This window comes from Octopus sinensis, linkage group LG19 (assembly GCF_006345805.1).
Source record: "Octopus sinensis linkage group LG19, ASM634580v1, whole genome shotgun sequence".
Classification (NCBI taxonomy): domain Eukaryota; kingdom Metazoa; phylum Mollusca; class Cephalopoda; order Octopoda; family Octopodidae; genus Octopus; species Octopus sinensis.
The window spans coordinates 42,441,527-42,465,324 of record NC_043015.1 but is presented as its reverse complement, the minus strand read 5'-3'; the positions used below and the strand labels follow the sequence as shown (position 1 = coordinate 42,465,324).

The 23,798-nt window shown below is 40.2% G+C and overlaps 1 protein-coding gene across 2 annotated transcripts in view; it reads left to right on the top strand.

The window, feature by feature from the left end:
• LOC115222217 (macoilin-like) overlaps nucleotides 1–23,798 on the top strand; it is a 114,587-nt gene that overhangs the window by 37,560 nt on the left and 53,229 nt on the right. For both annotated transcript variants that reach the window (XR_005002974.1, XM_029792375.2), the window contains exon 2: nucleotides 16,333–16,474. Coding sequence is in view for 1 of the 2 variants with exons in the window: in XM_029792375.2 (XP_029648235.1) it covers nucleotides 16,333–16,474 (142 nt within the window). In the remaining variant the exon portion in view is untranslated. The remainder of the gene's footprint in view (nucleotides 1–16,332; nucleotides 16,475–23,798) is intronic.

Here is a 23,798-nt window from a genome sequence, read left to right as displayed (position 1 = left end):
TGTTGGGTTTTTTTTTTGTGGTGGGGGTTATTTTATTTCTTTTGCTCTTTTACTTGTTTCAGTCATTTGACTGTGGCCATACTGGAGCACCGCCTTTAGTCGAACGAATCGACCCCAGGACTTATTCCTTTGTAAACCCAGTACTTATTCTATCAGTCTCTTTTGCCGAACCGCTAAGTTACGGGGACGTATACACACCAGCATCGGTTGTCAAGCGATGTTGGAGGGGACAAACACAGACACACGGACATACACACACACATACATACATACATATATATATATATATACATATATATATACGACGGGCTTCTTTCAGTTTCCGTCTACCAAATCCACTCATAAGGCTTTGGTCGGCCCAAGGCTATAGCAGAAGACACTTGCCCAAGGTGCCACGCAGTGGGACTGAACCCGGAACCATGTGGTTCGTAAGCAAGCTACTTACCACACAGCCACTCCTACGCCTATTTATTTATCTTTTTTTTTTTCTTCTGCAATTCAAGTATAAGGTGTTGAATCTGGAATTGCTTCAGTCATCATCACCATTGTCATGATCATTAACGTTCACTTCTCCATGCTTGTGTGGGTTGGATGGAAGTTATGGCGGGGTGGGGGTGCAAATTTTCTACAGCTGGGTGCCCTGCCTATCGCCAACCCTCACTTGTTTCTTAGTAAGGAGATATTTCTTCGTAGCCAGGCCAGACATGATTTTGCAGAATTTCTGAAATGAATGATGCTCATTTTCTACAGTCATGCAATGACAATCAAGACAAACACACACACACACACGCACACACATGTACTCTGTGGTCTTGAATACTCGTCCTCCCCCCAGCTTATTGATTTTTAAGATCACCCCATTTTTATTCCAACCCTAACCCTAACCCTTATTAAATTCTGTTAATCTATCTCCAGTGAAACTTTTGTTGTTAGCTATTCATATTGATACAAATATAACAGCTGGAGAATCTAATAATTTTATTTTACTTTAAAAACCTATGTATATATGACAAAAAAAAAAGAACATTACAAGTAATACCATATGTTATATAATATAGAATATAGAATATAATATATAGAATATAATATATAATATATAGAATATAATATATAATATATAGAATTGGGAAGCCCGAAGGCTGCACCAGGCCCTGCCAGATCTGACTGGAGCCTGGTGCAGCCTTCTGGCCTCCCAGACCCTAGTTGAACCTTCCAACCTATGCTAGCATGGAAAGCAGACGTTAAATGATGATGATGAGGCACAGGCATGGCTGTGTGGTTAGGGAGCTTGCTTCCTAGCTACATGGTTTTGGGTTCAGTCCCACCGCGTGGCACTTTGAGTAGGTGTCTTCTACTATAGCCCCGAGCCGACCGGAGCTTTGTGATTGAATTCGGTAGGCGGAAGTTACTGCCGTGTGTGTATGTGTGCGTATAGCTGCTCAGTACCTCTCCGAAAGAGAGAGAGGCACAGACTATAATATAGAATATATAGACTAAATATCTAATTCTGGTTTTAAAAGAAAATCAAGGGTGACTGCCTAGAAAATTTCAAATAATGATTTCTCATTTAGGCACAAGGCCAACAATTTGTGGGAAGGGCCAAATGTATATCTTAACTAAAGTGAACAGTTGAAGCACACGTATGTGCTAATTTCACTTGCCTCTTGTTAATTTCTTTTGCCTCGTTGTGTCGTTATATGTGCTTTAAGATGCTTTTTTCCTAATTTTTGTACGTACACTATACAGTTACTGATTCCCACCCGTTTATATGAATTTAAACAAATGTCCGACCCACCTGCCTATTCCAACCACCCCCTATTATTTAGGTTTCCATCTACTAAACCCACTTGTAAGGCTTCGGTCAGTCCAGAGCTATAGTAGAAGACACTTGCTCAAGGTGTCTCACGTGGATTGAACCCAGACCTCATGGTTGGGAAGCAAACTTCTTAACTATGCCTGTGCCTATACATATGTACACACACACACACACACTAGCGATATTTTATTAGGCATGATTGAGATTTTTAATGAAATCAATTTGTTAAAAACTTAGGGACTTTGCCAAATGTTGGAAAAACAGAGGGTCATATTTTTGGCAAGACAAACCTGAAAAATTTATATTGGATTTAAAATGTTGATATCTAATTATTTTCATTAATTACCAAAAAACTAAATACAAAATAATTATTTTTAAAAAAATCATGGCTGGCCTAGTCAACCATATCTTCAGACAGTAGCTGCACACCTATCATCTAACAGAAACTCAAAAGATTTGTAGTTGTCCAAAAATGGTCCCTCGACTGTCTCCCCTCTCTCTCTCTCTCTTGTATTGCACGACACCTCGGCACCTACCACATAATGCACATATGTTATTATATTATACCGGTGACATCAGAATCACATCTTCTCATGTCACACCAGACGCAGCTGCACGCTATCATGTTGTAACATGTATTAAGAACTGAAGTCCTGGCTGTACAAGAATAGATTTTTCTGTTGCTCACCACACATATAAGCATTGCTGATGCACAGAACTTGTTTCTATGTACCCCACTCAATAATCTCTCTCTCTGTTCTGCATACACAGAAGTGTCAATATTGTAGGCCTCTCCTTATTGCCATACACTCAACATACGAGACATAATGGCCCTCCGATTCTATGATGCAAATTTCATGATTTGACCTTTAACCCTTTTGTTACTGCATTAATTTTGAGATGCTCTGTGTTTCTTCAAATTATTTTGAATATCACAAAGAATTTAGTAAAATAACATCGTTATCATTAAGCTAGTGTTAGGAACATAAATTGTGACTAAGATTTGGTGGAATATTTGAATTCAAAACTTATGAAAACAAGACATTTATACTAAAGAGCCAGAGTCGGTTTCAGCCGGGTTGGTATCAAAAGGGTTAATCCTTTAAACCTTTAGTGTTCAGATTTTTTTGTCAAATGTATTGCTTATTTATTCATATTTCTTTGAATTAATCACAGATTATTTCTGCAGCTTCAAGATTTCAGTGGTGCGTTTGTATATTTTTAGAATGACATTGTAGGATAGGTGTGAGAGGCTGGATCGGGTCAGTTTTATCATAAAACCTATTTCTTTATTACCCACAAGGGGCTAAGCGTAGAGAGGACAAACAAGGACAGACAAACGGATTGAGTCAATCACATCGACCCCAGTGCGTAACTGGTACTTATTTAATTGACCCCGAAAAGATGACAGGCAAAGTCGACTTCGGCGGAATTTGAACTCAGAACGTAGCGGCAGACGAAATACCTCCAAGCATTTCGCCCGGCGTGCTAATGTTTCTGCCAGCTTGCCACCTTTTCAACATAAAACTAGTTGAATATTTGGGCCATATATGGCCTGAATATTTTGGGACCATATTTTTGTAGAGCAAAAATGTAAACAAACGCACCCACACACATATATATGCATAACAGCTTCTTTCAGTTTCCATCTACTCCCAAGATTTTGATGGTCATGTGACATTGCACAGTGGGCCTGAACTAGAAACTGCATAATTGGCAAGCATATTTCTTTTTAAATGGTTAAACTGGCTGTGTCTGAGGCCCAGGCCTTTCATGCCTACCCTACAATATCATTCTAGAAATAGCTAATCATATTTAATCATATTATTGAAATCTTGAAGTGACATGGTAATGTTAGATAAAGTCATTTCTGTCTAGAAACAGTTGTAAATACTGTGAAATTTTTAACAGTGCATGTCTATTTTTTCCGCATTTGAAGGGGTGATTGATATTTTTGTAATTAATGATGACTTCAGCTTGTGACATTTCGATACAAGATGTAGTAGAAAAAAAATGAGAATACTAGTAACCTAGCTTCAGATGGATCAGATAGAGATGTTACTGAATTTTTGTCCAAGTATAATGATAGCTAAAGAACGCCATTCAGAATATTACAACAATATGGTTAAATAATACGATATCAATACAATATATATCCTTGGCTCCATTGAAAATACATGACAAATCATCATCATTTAACGTCTATTTTCCATACTGGCATGCACTGGACGGCTTGACCAGAACTGGCAGAGTCAAGGACCATGCCAGGTTCCATACTCTCTTTTGGTTTGGTTTCTGTGGCTGGATGTATTGGGTTGTCCGGAAAGTTTGTGCCAATTTATAGTAGCTTACCTTTCGACTTATTTTAGACATGGTTGAGTCCATAAAATAGGATTTGACTACACCTCCATTTAGAACACAGTTTAAGCTATCTTTTCGTGGAAGAAGATTTATGTTCATATAACCTGTGTTAATTTTGTAAATCCTTAAAATGGAAGATAAGAAAGTTCATTTTCGGCACTTGATGCTTTTGGAACCAGACAAAAATTGCTGCAGCTTGGCTGGGATGTGTTACCCCACCCTCCATATTCACCAGATATTGTTCCTTCGGATTTTCAGTTATTCAGGTCTCTGTAGAATAGTCTTAATGGTAAAAATTTCAATTCCTTGGATGACGTAAAAAGATACCTTGATGAATTCTTTGCCATGAAACCACCTCAATTCTGGGAAGAGGGTATTTTAAAGTTAACGGAAAGATAGAGATGCATTCTGCAACAAAATGGTTCATATTTGGTTGATTAAAAATGTAATGGCAAGTATTTATTGACCTTTTTCTTTCCTTTAAAAATCGGCATGAACTTTCCAGACAACCCAACACCTCCTGACACTAAAACCATTGGTATTTCATACACAAGCTGACAAAATTTCAAGTCTGCCTGCAAAAAGTTAACAAAGCTACAGTGTTTATAACCCTCTTGAGCCCAACTAATTCAAAACATGAATAAATTAACGTTACATTTGACAGTGTAATTTAAATGCCAAAGGGACAAAGCCATCTAAATTAAAATCTTCCATCAAAATTTCATTTTAATTCATGTTTCAAACACCATCTTAATAACGACAAAATTATTTTACTAAACTCATCACTATTTTAAAAATTAATTGAAACAATAGCTCTTTACTCTCTTTTACTTGTTTCAGTCATTTTGACTGCGGCCATGCTGGAGCACCACCTTTTAGTCGAGCAAATCAAACCCAGGACTTATTCTTTGTAAGCCTAGTACTTATTCTATCGGTCTCTTTTGCCGAACCGCTAAGTTACGGCAATGTAAACACACCAGCATTGGTTGTCAAGCGATGTTGGGGTGACAAACACAAACACACACAAATGATGGGCTTCTTTCAGTTTCCATCTACCAAATCCACTCACAAGGCTTTAGTAGGCCCAATGTAGAAGCCACTTGCCCAAGGTACCACGCAGTGGGACTGAACCCGGAACCATGTGGTTGGTAAGCAAGCTACTTACCACACAGCCACTCCTGTGATTTTTTTTTTAACAGAAATATGGTAACAAAATAGTTAAGATACTAAACACATTCTAAGTGCTTACTTAAATACCAAGCTAAGACTAAGTAAAGGGAAGATGGTATTATTTTACAAATAGTAAACTAGGTCTGTTGTATATTTATTCCATTGTTATTTGGGTTCTGAATTTTTCTACTGCAAACCAAAACAAATTTAGAATCCTTGCGAAATAATGTTCTCCATTTTTAATGAAACAATTTTAAAATATTTACTTTCAGACTCCTTTCTGGTAATTCTTAACGAGAACAATTTATGTTTTTTTTTTATTTGCTATAAACAAACATAAACAATTCATACACATAAAAGTGGTGCCAACATCCTTTATTTTCTTTCTTTTATAACTTCCTGTAGGTGCAAGCATGGTGGTACTAAGTTGGTTTCCTGACCATATGGCTTGTTTTCTGCCCCATTACATAACATTTTGGGCAAGTGTCTTTCACTATAGCCCCAGGCTGATCAAAGCCTTGTGAGTGGGTGTGGTAGATGGAAACCAAAAGAAGCCCATCGTTCATGTGTGTTTGTGTGAGTCTGTACATGTGTGTGTGTAGCATGGGTTGGACAGTTCGACCAGGGTCTGGTAAGCCAAGGAGGTTGCACAAATCAGACTAGAGCCTGGTGCAGCCTCCTTGGCTTACCAGACCCTAGTCGAACCGTCCAACCCATGCTAGCATGGAAAACGGACGTTAAATGATGATGATGATGATGATATGCCACCGAGGTTGACTTTGCCTTTCATCCTTTCGGGGTCGATAAATAAAGCACCAGTTTCGCACTGGGGTCGATGTAATCGACTTAATCCCTTTGTCTCTCCTTGTTTGTCCCCTCTATGTTTAGCCCCATGTGGGTAGTAAAGAAATATATATATGTTTATATGTGTGTGTATGTTTGTATCTTCTTGTCTTGACATCATTGAATAGTTATAAATCATACAGAATCGCTCGTTTCCAGTCGCCTATGAAAACATGTCCAGCATTGGGGGAAATATTACCTGGCATCAAAACAGATGGGGATTAGCAAAAGATAGGTCATCCAGCCATAGAAAATCCACCTTGGGACAAACAAGGACAGACAAACGGATTAAGTCGATTGTATCGACCCCAGTGCGTAACTGGTACTTATTTAATCGACCCCGAAAGGATGAAAGGCAAAGTCGACCTCGGCGGAATTTGAACTCAGAATGTAGCGACAAACGAAATGCCGCTAGGCATTCTGCCCGGCGGCGTGCTAACGTTTCTGCCAGCTCACCGCCTTTAATTCGCCTTGGCGAATTCTGTCTGACCCATGCAAGCATGGGAAATTGGAAGTTAAAATGGTGATGGTGATGGTCATGATAATGACGATGAATTCAAATTCTGTACTTGGTTACCAAACATACATATATATTAAATTTCAAACAATTGGGTTCACTACATACTCACCGAATCCAGTTTACCACCCACCAGGCTGCTATAATCATCACCAAAAAGATGATAAGCAGCAAACTAAATAGAGCATACCTTGACTAGCACTCTGTTATCTCTCTACTAAACATTATGCGACTGTCAGCAATGTAATCCCAGACGATATGGGGGTAGTGCTTATCATTTGTGCTGAACTTGTAGTTTTCTCTCAAGCGAAGCAAGGCTGACAAAGGCTACCCATTTTTATCTTTTCTTTTTCCTTCACTTCCTTTTTCTGTTCTACTACAGGCGCAGGGCCTGGAATTATGATGGAGATAGGGTGGTGTCTTGTCGATTGTGTCAACCCTAGTGCTCAACTGGTACTTATTTTATGAACCCCAAAAAAAGATGAAAGGCAAAGTTGAGCTCTACAAAATTTGAACTCAGAACGTAAAGTTAAGTTGAGTTAAAATTTTTGGCTCAAAAAGCAAAAAGCAGGGCCATGTAGGGGGACAGGGACTTATGTACAGGGAGGGTGTTCATGCAAAGAGTTCAGGCCATTTCTGGTCAAGAGAGACTTTGAACCAGGCGGTCGTCGGCATCTTCACTATCTCGTCCGGCAGCTTATTCCATGGATCTGCAACCCGGACGGAGAAAGCCCCTAAGCTAGGAGAAATGCTGCAAAGCAGTTTGTCCAACATGCTAATAATTTGGGCACCATCTTAAAAGGTCAAAGGCTACTTTATTATTTGATTTTTTTTCTTTGTTTTCATTTGGATGCAAGAAAGATTACAATACATATTTAAAATATTTTTAATTATCCTTTTAGTCTAAGTTTGGGGTGAAAATTGTGTAACCAATTTAATTTACTCCAGTGTAATACCGGTGCCTAGTTACCAATGCTAAGCTGGTCATGGTGCCATTGAAATTGAGAACGGTGGGTCACCAAAAGTACCTAGGTTGTGCCAATTCCACTGTCCTCTTGTTATTTTAGTTGGGTGTAATTATTTCTAACTAATGAGGTAATGGAATTGAAAAATTTATAGAAGCTTCTTATAAGACCAAGTAATTTTACCGTGGACACAATTAGTTTTTGTAAAAGAAAGAAATAAAATCGTTAAAAATGTTGAAGAAAAGCATTGCACTATTTGTTGAAGTGAAACGAATGCTCAAAAGCCAGCCGGCTAAAGAAAGTAATTATATTTAACGATGACATGCTATTAGTTGGAGGTACTTACACAATTACTTATAAATATATATGACTGGATGGATTTGAAATTTAAGAATGAGTTTAAATGAATAGAGCAGGCAGAAGAAAACATCTTTGAAAAGACACTCTGTTTTTCTTTAAAGATGATTTACATGACCCTTGTTTATCAAATCAGGTCAATATTTATTTCACTTGTATGAGATAAATATTGATTGATTTGATTGGAATGCACTAATTGCATGTTTGATCCACATCCTTGCTCCAAGCGAACTACTTAACCCCTTTTCTTACCATATTTCTCTTGGAATAGATTGCATTTGTTTCAATTAATTTTGAAAACACTGAAGAATTTTGTAAAATAACTTTGTTATTATTAACGTTTCCATTGTCATATTTCCATTGAAATATATTGCTTTTCTTTTAATTAATTCTGAAAATGAAAGAATTTATGAAAATAATTTTGTGTGTGGCTATGATTTAGAAGTTTGCTTCCCAACTGTATGGTTTTGCATGGCACCTTGGGCAAGTGTCTTCTACCATAGCTCTGGGCCAACTTTGTCACCATCATACAATCAGTGGCTTTCATCTTCAGTCTTCCATGAAAACATGTCTGGCCACAGAAAAATATTACCTTACTTGGAAACAGTTGAGGGTTGGTGACAAGGAGGAGGACACCCAGCCATAAAAAAATCTGCCTCGTTTTAATTCAGTGAGCAGTAAACAACAAGAACATATCTGTTCATGCAAGTCAATGCATAATTATTTTAAGTTTCCAAATTGACTTTCAATTCAACACTCAAGCCTAACAAATTCCCCTGAACTTGTTAGCCTTGTGCCAAAATTTGAACTCATCATCATCATTATTATTATTATTATTATTATTATGACAGTGTACTGGCAGAATTGTTACTGTCCTGGGCAAAATGCTTAGAGGCATTTCGTCTGTCTTTATATTCTGAGTTCAAATTCTACCAAGGTCAACTTTGCCTTTCATCCTTTTGGGGGTCAATAAACTAAGTACCAGTGAAACACTGGGGTCAAAGTAATCGACTAGTTCCCTCCCCCAAAAGTTCAGGCCTTGTGCCTTTAGTACAAAAGATTATCATCACCATCATCATCACCTCTATCATCACCACCACCACCATCATCACCACCACCATCATCATCATACCATCATCATCATCATCATCATCATTATTATTATTATAAACGTGGTAAACTGGCAGAATCAGTAGAGTGTCAAAAAAAATGCTTCATGGAATTTCTTTCAGCTGTTTATGTTCTGATTTCAAATCCCACCTAGATTATTATTATTTTTTTCTTTTTTGCCTTTTGTTCTTTCCAAGGTTGAGCAAAATAAGTACCAGTCATGCACTGGGGGTCAATATATAATTGACTTAGCCTTCCCCTCAAAAATTGCTGGTTTCGTGCCAGAATTAGAATTATCATTATTGTTGTTACTGTTATTATCAAATGTCATGTTTAGATTTGTCTCTTACGCAGCTTAATTGTAAACTCTATTATTGTCTTTGCATGATTTCGCCATTAATTGACTATTTTCCTATTGTAGCCAATTAGAGTCAGTCCATTATAGTTTTCCCAGTTGAGCGTATTCAACCTTGCCTGTTTAATATAGTTTTGTGATACTAATCAATTAGTGTTCCATTCCCACAAAGCCTTTTGAAGTTCAATTAAGTGCCTTTCCAAACCGTCTTTATTCCACTTAAGAAAATTTTTTATTGCGGTGCACAACAGAATGAGCGGAGCACTGGACAGAATACTTTGTTGCATTCAGTTATGTTTTCTTGGCATTCTGAATTTCAAATCATGCCAGAGCCAACTTTGTCTTTAATCTTCCAGGGAGTCAATAAAATAAGTATCTGTCAAGTTTTGGGATTGGTTTACACCAACTCCTCTCATAATTTGTGACATAGTGCCACCTATCATCATCATCATTTAGCGTCCGCTTTCCATGCTGGCATGGGTTGGACGGTTCAACTGGGGTCTGGGAAGCCAGAAGGCTGCGCCAAGCCCAGTCTGATCTGGCAATGTTTCTATGGCTGGATGCTCTTCCTAATGCCAACCACTCCGTGAGTGTAGTGGGTGCTTTTTACGTGCCAGACGGGGCTGGGAAACGGCCACGGTCGGATGGTGCTTTTTACGTGCCACCGGCATGATGTTAAAAATTATTATTATCTTCGCATTGGTGAAGGTGGAGGTATTGTTTTCAGTTGTGTTTGTTTGTTTGTCCACGAACAGGATATCTCAAGATCCGCTGGATGGATTCAGATGAAACTTTCAGGGTTGTTTGGCCTCATGACCGGCACAAACTGATTCGATTTGGGGATCAATCTGGTACTAATCAAGGATTCTGGATTATTTTTCCTGTTTTTTTTTTTTACTTAATTTTTGATAGCGGTCAGGTTCATTTTTAGCATTCTCATTTGTGAGGGCAGTTGAAATTATTTCAGATATTCTCATTTTAAAAATCATCTCCAGCTAATCGTTGAGAGGACATTGGTGTTACCTTGGCAGAGGTTTGTGCTGTAGTAGAAAACACTTACCCAAGGTGCCACGCAGTGGGACTGAACCCGGAACCATGTGGTTGGTAAGCAAGCTACTTACCACACAGCCACTCCTGCGCCTGTATAAAACATTAGGGAAAGAAACTGAGTTGTTTCTTTGCAATAAATACAAAGAAGCAAAATTTCTTCATGAACCCTTAAAATACTACTGTGGATTCCCTATTTACTATTTTGCTTGTGTGAACCCCTAAAAATCTTGTGCCCACCCCACTAGGAGTTACATGGACCCATGTTGAAAATCACTTGTGTTAAGGGCTCTTTTCTTGGATGAGATAGTGTTATGAGGTAGAGAATAGCCCAAAGAGGGGTCAACTAAACTGAAGTGAGGATTTTGGGGTCTACAAATAAGAGTAGCCAGGTTGAAACAGAAGGCAAAATATTAAACATACTTAGGTGTAAGAGTGGCTGTGTGGTAAGTAGCTTGCTTATGAACCATATGGTTCCTTGGGCAAGTGTCTTCTACTCTAGCTCTGGCCGACCAAAGCCTTGTGAGTGAATTTGGTTGACGGAAACTGAAAGAAGCCCTTCGTATATATGTATGTATATTAGGGTGTCGACTGGCAGAAACGTATTTCGTCTGCCATTACATTCTGAGTTCAAATTCCGCCGAGGTCGACTTTGCCTTTCATCCTTTCAGGGTCGATAAATTAAGTACCAGTTTCGCACTGGAGTCGATGTAATCGACTTAATCCTTTTGTCTATCCTTGTTTGTCCCCTCTATGTTTAGCCCCTTGTGGGTAGTAAAGAAATATATATGTATATACATATGTGTGTCTGTGTTTGTCCCCCCCAACATCATTTGGTAACCGATGCTGGTGTGTTTACGTTTCCCGTAACTCAGCGGTTCGGCAAAAGAGACCGATTGAATAAGTACTAGGATTACAAAGAATAAGTCCTGGGGTCGATTTGCTCGACTAAAAGGCAGTGCTCCAGCATGGCCACAGTCAAATGACTGAAACGAGTAGAAGAGCTAGCACATGCTTTTTGATAGGAAAATAAATGTAAATTCTGCAAATGCTGATGATGATAATCACGTGTATTAAAAATCATTAAGATTAATTAAAAATTCATTTTTTCCCATTAGATATTATTGCGAAACAAGCAGTGTTATGGATGCGTTTTATAAATTACTGTTTTATTGTATCTGCCCTCTTTAAGCATTTCATATCTGCTTGCTGCTTTTTTAAAGTAATTATTTTACATCAATTATTACCATTCTTATTCTAAGCCAATGCAAAGAATTATTTTTGCAAAACATTTAAAAATGCCTTTCGCTTCAAAATTAATAGGATTTAAAAAAATTTTATTTACATATACATTTATATATATTTATATATATATATATATGTGTGTTTGTATGTATGTATGTGTGTATGTATATATATATATATGTATATATATATATGTGTGTGTGTATGTATGTATATATATGTGTGTGTGTATGTATGTATATATATATATGTGTGTGTGTGTGTGTGTGTGTGTATGTATGTATATATATATTTATATATATATATGTGTGTGTGTATGTATATATATATTTATATATATATGTGTGTATGTATGTATGTATATATATATATATATTTATATATATGTGTGTGTATATATATATATATATACACACACATATATATATATATATATATATTTTTTTTTTTAATTGTTAAGAAAATATTTCTTGATTACTCATTTCTTAAATTTTGTAAAGCACGAAGAATTTGTGGGGATTTGAAAGATTGTTGATGTTAATATTTCTTGAAAATGAATTCTATGATGCAATGCTAAGTTTTCCTAAGGGAATAACGGCAGAGATAGTGTCAAGCACTAGTATAAACAAAAGCTTTCTTTCCTTCAACAGATGTCAAAAGTAAATTGTCTAAACAATCATTTTCAAGGGAAACTGTTCTCCACCACCACCGCCATCGCTGCCGCTACCACTACTATCTTCATCTGCTCATCCCCTTCTGTTTTTTAATATGTCTGGGATGATATGATATTCGAGGAAGAAGCCCCACCGATAGATTAACTCAAATTTCATCTTGTCAAACACAAAAGCCTTAATATTCATTACAAGTTTACAAGTGTTTCTCCGATGCAATAGGTGATGGCGGTGGCAGGGGGGAGTGGTGGTGTTCGGATGGGGTGGGGTGGATGGGGAGTTCATGACATGTTTAGAACAAACCTAGCAAACAAAAGCCTTATTTTTTTTCTGTTTTTTTTTTTTATCTCGAAGATCGTCGAATGCTGGATCTGCTTGCATTTCCTCCTCCGACATCATCTTCCATTATTAATGGGGTGGGGATTTCATTTCTTGTTTTAAAGAAAACTGTGTGTGTGTATAAATATAGATGTGTGTAGGTAGAGAAGTTGGCTGTGTGGTAAGAAGCTTGCTTCCCGACCACATGGTTCAGGGTTCAGTCCCCTGAAAGGATAAAAGGCTGTGTTGACCCCAGCAGAATTTGAACTCAGAATGTAAAAAACAGATGAAATGACATGAAACATTTTGCCCAGCGTGCTAACAATTCTTATTTCCTTATTGCCCACAAGGGGCTAAACATAGATGGGACAAACAAGGACAGACAAAGGGATTAAGTGGATTACATTGACACACTGCATAACTGGTACTTAATTTATCGACCCCAAAAGGATGAAAGGCAAAGTCAACCTCTGCGGAATTTGAACTCAGAATGTAATGTCAGACGAAATACCTATTTCTTTACTACCCACAAGGAGCTAAACACAGAGAGGACAAACAAGGACAGACAAACGGATTAAGTCGATTATATCAACCCCAGTGTGTAACAGTTATTTTTTTAATCAACCCTGAAAGGATGAAAGGCAAAGTCGACCTCGTCGAAGTTTGAACTTAGAACGTAAAGACAGACGAAATAGCGCTAAGCATTTCGCCCAGCGTGCTAACATATATACGACGGGCTTCTTTCAGTTTCCGTCTACCAAATCCACTCACAAGGCTTTGGTCGGCCCGAGGCAATAGTAGAAGACACTTGCCCAAGATGCCACGCAGTGGGACTGAACCCGGAACCATGTGGTTGGTAAACAAGCTACTTACCACACAGTCACTCCTGCGCCTTTTCATTTTTTTTTTTTTTTTTTTTTTTTCTGTTTCTCTCTCGTTTTAAGAAATGCTGAAAGCCACAGTGGTTATTATTTCATGTTCCCAACTTTTTGAATTTATGTCTTTGACAATTGATTTTTCCTGCATCTTATTATGAAGTAATGTACTTCTGTCAAAAGCTTTCTCGCCGTTCTGTGACACTAAGTTCTTTATGAAGTGACCGTATAATCCTCCTTTAATTCCCGGTTGGAGATTCTTGGCATAATAACCTTTGCTTCCATAACTGCTAATGTACTGTTCATGGCGTTTCCATTATCATTGTGATGTTTCTTCATGCTTGTGTGCAAGAAATATTTATTGCATGCTTTTCTGCTGGCACCATAAAGAAAGTGAAAGTATTCTTCATTTCAAGAAGATTTACTACGAAGCAAAGCAACTAAGATACTGTCTGAAGGAGCTTCTATGTGGTTGCCTAGCCTGCTAGAATGAACAGCTAAATCCTCAACTCACCCCTATCATCATCATCATTGTTTAACCTTCATTTTTTCCATGCTTGCATGGGACATACAGAATTTATTGAGGCAAATTTTCTACCGCCGGATGCCCTTCCTGTTCTGACCATTTGCCTTTTTCCAAGTAAAGTAGTATTCCCCGTGACCAGAGGTGTTTTCATGGAATATTGAAAATGAAGGACACTTGCTTACAACCATTACACGAAACCAAGAAGACAGTAAAACATGCCTCCCCCCCCCCCACTGGCACGAGGGCCAGTCAGGTGGTACTGGCAACGGCTACGCTCAAATGGTGTTTTTTATGTGCCACTTGCACAGGAGTCACTCCAGCAGCACTGGCTATGACTTCGCTCGAATACTGTTTTTCATGTGCCACCAGCACAAGTGCCAGTGAGGCAATGCTGGTAATGATCAGGCTCAAATGGTGCTTTTTATGTGCCACTGGCATGGGAGCCAGTCAGCGACCCTGGTAACGATCACGCTCGGATGGTGCTCTTAGCGCTCCACTAGCATGGAATCCAGTCATGCGGTGCTGTCATCGAATTTGATTTCGATTCCACTTGTCTCAACAGGTCTTCACAAGCATAGTTTAGTGTCCAATGAAAGAAAGGTACACATAAGTGGGCTGGTTACACCCCTGGCATAGGCCACGGGTTATGGTCTCACTTGGCTTGCTGAGTCTTCTCAAGCACAGCATATTTCCAAAGGTCTCGGTCACTAGTTATTGCCTCGGTGAGGCCTTATGTTTGAAGGTCATACTTCACCACCTCCTCATCCCAGGTCTACCTCTTCCACAGGTTCCCTCAACCGCTAGGGTGTGGCACTTTGTTACACAGTTATCTTCATCCATTCTCACCACATGACCATACCAGTGCAGTCATCTCTCTTACACACCACATCTGATGCTTCTTGGGTCCAACTTTTCTCTCAATGCACTTACACTCTGTCGAGTATGCACACTGACAGAACACATCCAGTGGAGCATACTGGCTTCATTCCTTGCAAGCTTACACATGTCCTCAGCAGTCACGGCCCATATTTCACTGCCATGTAGCATGGCTGTTTGTACACATAACGGTAATAATACCGCTTCCATTCTGGATGTTAGCCTATTTTTTTTAAATGTTCATTGCATTGCTCGTGTGTATACTTATCATAAGATAGGTGATTTTTTGAAACTGTTGCTTTGATTTTTAGCAAGCATTTTTTTTGCCCTTCTTTTCTTCAATTATCGTTAGCCACTACATACAATTTTTTTCTCTCCGTGTTTTTTCTGTGTCCCTTTCTGCAGAAGAGCGTAGGCTCGAAACGTAAAAGACTTTTTCTATTCCTGAGTGTTATACTAATACATCTGTCTGTTTTGTACACCACCTGTCTTCATCGTCTTTTGTTTTTTCATGAACTCTCCCTATATATATATATATATGTAGTTAATCCAAACAAGAAAACACAAAAAACACAACAACGCGAGGACGTGGAACAAATATATTATTATTGGACGCTCAGGAGTGAAGGGAAGAAGGAGGGTTTAACGTTTTGAGCGGAGCTCTTCGTCGGAAACATAGGAGAAGGAAAGATCCACAGAAGGGAAGACGGAGGAAAAAAATACATATATAAAAAACACCATCTGAGCGTGGCCGTTCGCCAGCCCCGTCTGGCACCTGTGTCGGTGGCACATAAAAAACACCATCCGAGCGTGGCCGTTCGCCAGCCTCGTCTGGCACCTGTGTCGGTGGCACATAAAAAACACCATCCGAGCGTGGCCGTTCGCCAGCCTCGTCTGGCACCTGTGTCGGTGGCACATAAAAAACACCCACTACACTCACGGAGTGGTTGGCGTTAGGAAGGGCATCCAGCTGTAGAAACACGGCCAGATCTGACTGGCCTGGTGCAGCCTTCGGGCTTCCCAGACCCCAGCTGAACCGTCCAACCCATGCTAGCATGGAAAGCGGACGTTAAACGATGATGATGATGATGATGATGTATATACGCACACACTCACACACATCTTTTGATATCTCTCATTTATAAATATCAGTATTTATGTGTGTTGTATAATTGTTTTATTCTTTTCTTTTAATCAGAGAGATTTTTAGATTTGTCATTTACACTATTTGTTATATTTTTAAAATTAATTTTTTTTCTTTTTCCCTTTTTCTATTTCAGTACATTCCTTTACCTGAAGTTTTTTATGGTTTGGGCTTTAGTTGTAATGGCTGACTTCATGTTGGAATTTCGATTTGAATATCTGTGGCCATTTTGGTTATTGCTAAGGAGTGTGTATGATTCATTCAAATATCAAGGCCTGGTAAGTAGATTACAGTTTTAAAAATCAAATCTCCTTCAAGACTTATTAGTCTTTTTTATGATTAAGCACATAAATGCCGTTATATGAATTTTTGCTTGAAGATTGCAGCGCCATGAAACTCAAGTTGCAAGACAAACTCCCAGCTTTACAGAAAAAAAAATTGTGTGTGTGTGTGTAAGGCGGTGCTCCAGCATGGCTGCAGTCAAATGACTGAAACAAGTAAAAGAATAAAAGAAAAAAATATGTATAGGTGCAGGTGTGGTTGGGTGGTAAGAAGCCAAAAAAGAGGTTGGGTGGTAAGAAGCTTCTTTTTTTTTTTTTGTTCTTTATTGCCGACAAGAGGTTAAACACAGAGGGGACAAACAAGGTCAGACAAAGGGATTAAGTCGATTACATCAACCCCCTTGCATAACTGGTACTTATTTAATCGACCGCGAAAGGATGAAAGGCAAAGTCGACCTCAGCAGAATTTGAACTCAGAACGTAACGGCAGACGAAATACCTATTTCTTTACTACCCACAAGGGGCTAAACAAAGAAGGGACAAACAAGGACAGACAAAGGAATTAAGTCGATTACATCGAGCCCCCGTGCATAACTGGTACTTAATTAATCGACCCTGAAAGGATGAAAGGCAAAGTCGACCTCAGCAGAATTTGAACTCAGAACGTAACGGCAGACGAAATACCTATTTCTTTACTACCCACAAGGGGCTAAACATAGAGGGGACAAACAAGGACAGACAAGGAATTAAGTCGATTACATCGAGCCCCCGTGCATAACTGGTACTTAATTAATCGACCCCGAAAGGATGAAAGGCAAAGTCGACCTCAGCAGAATTTGAACTCAGAACGTAACGGCAGACGAAATACCTATTTCTTTACTACCCACAAGGGGCTAAACAAAGAAGGGACAAACAAGGACAGACAAAGGAATTAAGTCGATTACATCGACCCCCGTGCATAACTGGTACTTATTTAATCGACCCCGAAAGGATGAAAGGCAAAGTTGACCTCGGCAGAATTTGAACTCAGAACGTAACGGCAGACGAAATACCTATTTCTTTACTACCCACAAGGGGCTAAACATAGAGGGGACAAACAAGGACAGACAAAGGAATTAAGTCGATTACATCGACCCCCGTGCATAACTGGTACTTATTTAATCGACCGCGAAAGGATGAAAGGCAAAGTCGACCTCAGCGGAATTTGAACTCAGAACGTAACGGCAGACGAAATACCTATTTCTTTACTACCCACAAGGGGCTAAACATAGAGGGGACAAACAAGGACAGACAAAGGAATTAAGTCGATTACATCGACCCCCGTGCATAACTGGTACTTATTTAATCTACCCCGAAAGGATGAAAGGCAAAGTCGACCTCAGCGGAATTTGAACTCAGAACGTAACGGCAGACGAAATACCTATTTCTTTACTACCCACAAGGGGCTAAACATAGAGGGGACAAACAAGGACAGACAAAGGAATTAAGTCGATTACATCGAGCCCCCGTGCATAACTGGTACTTAATTAATCGACCCTGAAAGGATGAAAGGCAAAGTCGACCTCAGCAGAATTTGAACTCAGAACGTAACGGCAGACGAAATACCTATTTCTTTACTACCCACAGGGGCTAAACAAAGAAGGGACAAACAAGGACAGACAAAGGAATTAAGTCGATTACATCGAGCCCCCGTGCATAACTGGTACTTAATTAATCGACCCTGAAAGGATGAAAGGCAAAGTCGACCTCAGCAGAATTTGAACTCAGAACGTAACGGCAGACGAAATACCTATTTCTTTACTACCCACAAGGGGCTAAACATAGAGGGGACAAACAAGGACAGACAAGGAATTAAGTCGATTACATCGAGCCCCCGTGCATAACTGGTACTTAATTAATCGACCCTAAAAGGATGAAAGGCAAAGTCGACCTCAGCAGAATTTGAACTCGAACGTAACGGCAGACGAAATACCTATTTCTTTACTACCCACAAGGGGCTAAACAAAGAAGGGACAAACAAGGACAGACAAAAGAATTAAGTCGATTACATCGACCCCCGTGCATAACTGGTACTTATTTAATCGACCCCGAAAGGATGAAGGCACAGTCGACCTCAGCGAATTTGAACTCAGAACGTAACGGCAGACGAAATACCTATTTCTTTACTACCCACAAGGGGCTAAACAAAGAAGGGACAAACAAGGACAGACAAAGGAATTAAGTCGATTACATCGACCCCCGTGCATAACTGGTACTTATTTAATCTACCCCGAAAGGATGAAAGGCAAAGTCGACCTCAGCGGAATTTGAACTCAGAACGTAACGGCAGACGAAATACCGCTAAGCATCTCGCCCGGTGTGCTAACGTTTCTGCCAGCTCGCCGCCCTTACAACCCAACCACACCTGCACCTATACATATTTTTTTCATTTATTCTTTTACTTGTTTCAGTCATTTGACTGCAGCCATGCTGGAGCACCACCCTACATACACACACACACACACACACACACACACACATATTCTCAGAACTGTGAGGAGAAAATGAAAACCAGATATTGTTGATGTGCTTCATGTCATTTTCTCCATTACCATTATTTATCAAAAGAGGTTGATTAAGATTGACAAGCAAATTAATTTAATAATAGATAGATTGTGAAAGCATAATTAAGATTATTTTGTTTGCTTGCTCCAAAAATATTCATGAGGCATCAAAAAATTAATCATAATTTAGCTGTTAAAAGAAATATCACATTTTTGTCTTTTTGTAGTGGAAAATATAGTTTGACTGATAGAAACAGAAATATTTTAAACCATTTTTTTATGAAGTAATTTTATATTAGACTAGCAGTATCGCCCGGCGTTGCTCAGGTTTGTAAGGGAAATAAGTATAAAGCATTTTTAGAGAGTTATAGCCAAAAAATAGCAAAAAAATGGAAAAAAAATGATGGTAAATTTTTTGAGAGTTAAAAAAGGTGGAGTTGCGTCCCCTAGACGGTCTGTGATTTGGGTTCTGATTCTCGACCCCATGTCGAATTTATCGATTTTTTTCAGAACTGGGGGAACTTTTCAAAATTTTCGCTGCGTTAGTTTTCAATTATGACATTGGGCTATGTGTGTGTCAAGTTTCATCAGAATCGGTTGAAAGCCGTGGTCAGAGTGAGGGTACGAGAAAACAGACACACAGAAAACGCACAGACAAACTGCCGTTTATATAGAGAGAGATTTCGATATTAAAGTTTTCAAAATCTTGTCAGCATGGAAAGTGGACATAAAGATTGTGATGATGGCTGCTGCTGCTTGTTTGTTTGTTTGTTTGTTTGTTTGTTGAGCGAAGCAGTTTTCGTCCCAGAGTGGGAGAAGTCCGAAACGTGGTCCTTTGCTATTCGTAAGACCCGCAGAAGAGAAAGCAGGTCAACCTCTGACAACCGAGAGCATCAACGGATGGATGAATGCGCATCCAGGCTCAGCGGTTGCGTAGGAAGTCGGGGACAAGAAACAGGAAGAAAGAGTGAGAGAAAGTTGGGGGCGAAAGAGTACAACAGGGGTCGCCACCACCCCCTGCCAGAGCCTCGTGGAGCTTTAGGTGTTTTCGCTCAATAAACACACACAACACTTGGTCTGGGAATTGAAACCGCCGGGCATGGCTTGTAGGTGCGGGCATGGCTTGTAGGCGCGGGCATGGCTGTGTGGTTAGGGAGCTTGCTTCCTAGCTACATGGTTTCGGGTTCAGTCTCACTGTGTGGCACTTTGGGTAGGTGTCTTCCACTATAGACCCAAGCCGACCGGAGCTTTGTGATTGAATTCGGTAGGTGGAAGTTACTGCCGTGTGTGTATGTGTGCGTATAGCTGCTCAGTGCCTTTCCGAAAGAGAGAGAGGGGAATCCTCCGACCGCGAGTTCATTGCCCTAACCATTGGGCCATTGTGCCTCCACGGCTGCTGCTGCTCTTTGTCTTCTTTGCCTCCTTATTGAAAAAAGGAATGGTTTATTTGCTGGTTGAGAAGTTATGTTGATAATGAAACTGAAGGTGATGTCATTGCTGAGAGGGATGAGGTGACGAAGTAGCATATCAAAGGGGTGATGGCAAGTGTTTGGTCCTCTGTGTTGTGGACACTGAGATCCTCTTCCTTAACGACTTTAATTTTCACAGCCCTTCTTGGTACTTGCACATCTAATATGATAACAAGGCCGACAATTTTGAGGGGACGAGCAGGTCAATTACATCAACCCCAGTGCATAACCAGTACTTTATTTTATTGATCCTCAAAAGCATGAAAGGCAAAGTTGATCTTGATAGGATTTGAACTCCTAGCATAAAGAGCCAAAGCAAATACCACAAAGCATATTTCCTGAAAAATATATAATAATAATCATCATCATCATCATCATCATCATCATTTAGCGTCCGTTTTCCATGCTAGCATGGGTTGGACGGTTCAACTGGGGTCTGGGGAGCCCGAAGGCTGCACCAGGCCAGTCAGATCTGGCAGTGTTTCTACAGCTGGATGCCCTTCCTAACGCCAACCACTCCGAGAGTGTAGTGGGTGATTTTATGTGCCACCGACACAGGTGCCAGACGAGGCTGGCGAACGGCCACGCTCGGATGGTGTTTTTATGTGCCACCGACACAGGTGCCAGACGAGGCTGGCAGACGGCCACGCTCGGATGGTGTTTTTATGTGCCACCGACACAGGTGCCAGATGAGGCTGGCGGACGGCCACGATCGGATGGTGTTTGTTACGTCCCCAAAGCACGGAGGCCAGTCTATGCGGTACTGGCTACGGCCACGTTCGGATGATTTTCTTGTGTGCCACCGGCACTGGTACCACAAAGATACAAATTCCATTTATGTTAGATAATAATAATAATAATGGTTTCAAATTTTGGCACAAGGCCAGCAGTTTCAGGGAGGGGGTTAAGTCAATTATATCAACCCCAGTACTCAACTGGTACTTATTTTATCAGTCTTGAAAGGATAAAAGGCAAAGTCAACCTTGGCAGATTTTGAACTCAGAATGTAGAGGTTGACAGAATGCTGCTAAGCATTTTGCCTGGTGTACTAATGGTTCTGCCAGCTCACCACCTTAATAATGGTGATGATGATGACCATGACACACACACACACACACACACACACAGACACATGAAATAATTTAAATAAAATGTATACCATCTGAAGCACCATCCGAACGTGGCCGATGCCAGCCTCCCCTGGCACCTGTGCCGGTGGCCCGTAAAAAGCACCAACCGATCTTGGCCGCTACCAGCCTCCCCTGGCACGTAAAAAGCACCAACCAATCGTGACCGCTGCCAGCCTCCTCTGGCACCTGTGCCAGTGGCACGTAAAAAGCACCAACCGATCGTGGCCACTGCCAGCCTCCCCTGGCACGTAAAAAACACCAACCGATCTTGGCCGCTACCAGCCTCCCCTGGCACGTAAAAAGCACCAACCAATCGTGACCGCTGCCAGCCTCCTCTGGCACCTGTGCCAGTGGCACGTAAAAAGCACCAACCGATCGTGGCCACTGCCAGCCTCCCCTGGCACGTAAAAAACACCAACCGATCGTGGGCGCTGCCAGCCTCCCCTGGCACGTAAAAAGCACCAACCGATCGTGGCCGCTGCCAGCCTCCCCTGGCACGTAAAAAGCACCCACTACACTCACTGAGTGGTTGGCGTTAGGAAGGGCATCCAGCTGTAGAAACACTGCCAGATCAGATTGGAGCCTGGTGCAGCCTCCTGGCTTCCCAAACCCCGGTTTGCTAGCACAGAAAACAGACGTTAAATGATGATGATAATGATGATGTAGCAGTTATACAATGTTAGTCCAGTCTACTGCAGTAAGCTATACATCTTTTCCTAGTATTCACATATGCCAGGTTCTATTCTGTACGAAGTGTTCAGGAGGTGAAGCATCTTTGCTGTTGCTACCAATTATAAGGCGCAGGAGTGACTGTGTGGTAAGTAGCTTGCTAACCAACCACATGGTTCCGGGTTCAGTCCCACTGTGTGGCATCTTGGGCAAGTGTCTTCTGCTATAGCCCCGGGCTGACCAATGCCTTGTGAGTGGATTTGGTAGACGGAAACTGAAAGAAGCCTGTCGTATATATGTATATATATATATGTATGTGTGTGTATGTTTTTGTGTGTCTGTGTTTGTCCCCCTAGCATTGCTTGACAACCGATGTTGGTGTTTTTACGTCCCCGTCACTTAGCGGTTCGGCAAAAGAGACCAATAGAATAAGTACTGGGCTTACAAAGAATAAGTCCCCGTTACTTAGTGGTTCGGCAAAAGAGACCGATAGAATAAGTACTGGGCTTCCAAAGAATAAGTCCCGGGGTTGATTTGCTCGACTAAAGGCGGTGCTCCAGCATGGCCGCATTCAAATGACTGAAACAAGTAAAAGAGTAAAAAGTAGTACAAGCATGGATAGAGACATAATTATGCTGTATAAAGAAGTATTGATGTCCATTTGAATCCAGTGTACTTTTGGTCCTCGTATTGTGAACCGTGGAGCAATAAACAGTAAAATCCAGCTAATTAGGATAGGATTTGAATGCAGAGCCCTCGAGGTTTTTATGTTGTATTCATCCCATCGATCCAGTTCAACCCGGCATTCTATTGTGTCAATTACATGCATTATATCCAAATAGAGACAGATATTGTTGGTCGTCTTAAGCAAGCTCTTTATTCAGCACTGTTTATCTGTAACCTTGGTAACATTCCTCCCACCACACACACACACACACACACACACACACACACGTGTGCATAAAACTTGAAGATGGGGGAAAAAATGTATAAAATTATTATTAATGATTAGTTTTATGAATTCTGCAAGTAATGAAGGGATTAGGAGATAATTTCATTCTTACCGTTCCAGAAAATTTTTGCTGTCACTTGAACAAAGCTTTTTCCCCCCAGGGTACATGACAATATAAATGCATTCTTCTAATATTCTTCATCTGTTAATTGTTATAATGCGCATCAGCATTGAGAATTCTCATCTTATATCATACATCCAGGTGTGATAATAAAATAAAATGAAAATGAAATGAAATGAAATAAGAAACCCTGCAAGATATTTTGACAAATATTAGCAAATTGAATTTGGTAATATTGCAGATCTTTTGTGTAAAAGACTGGCTGTTTGTTAGTTTTGTTGAATGGGAAGGTGGGGGAAAATAATCAAGCTAGATTCCAAGTTTCCAAGTGTTGCTTGTGAACATCATGAATGAACTCTTTACTCTTTTACTTGTTTCTGTCATTTGACTGCGGCCATGCTGGAGCACGGCCTTTAATCGAGCAACTCAACCCCGGG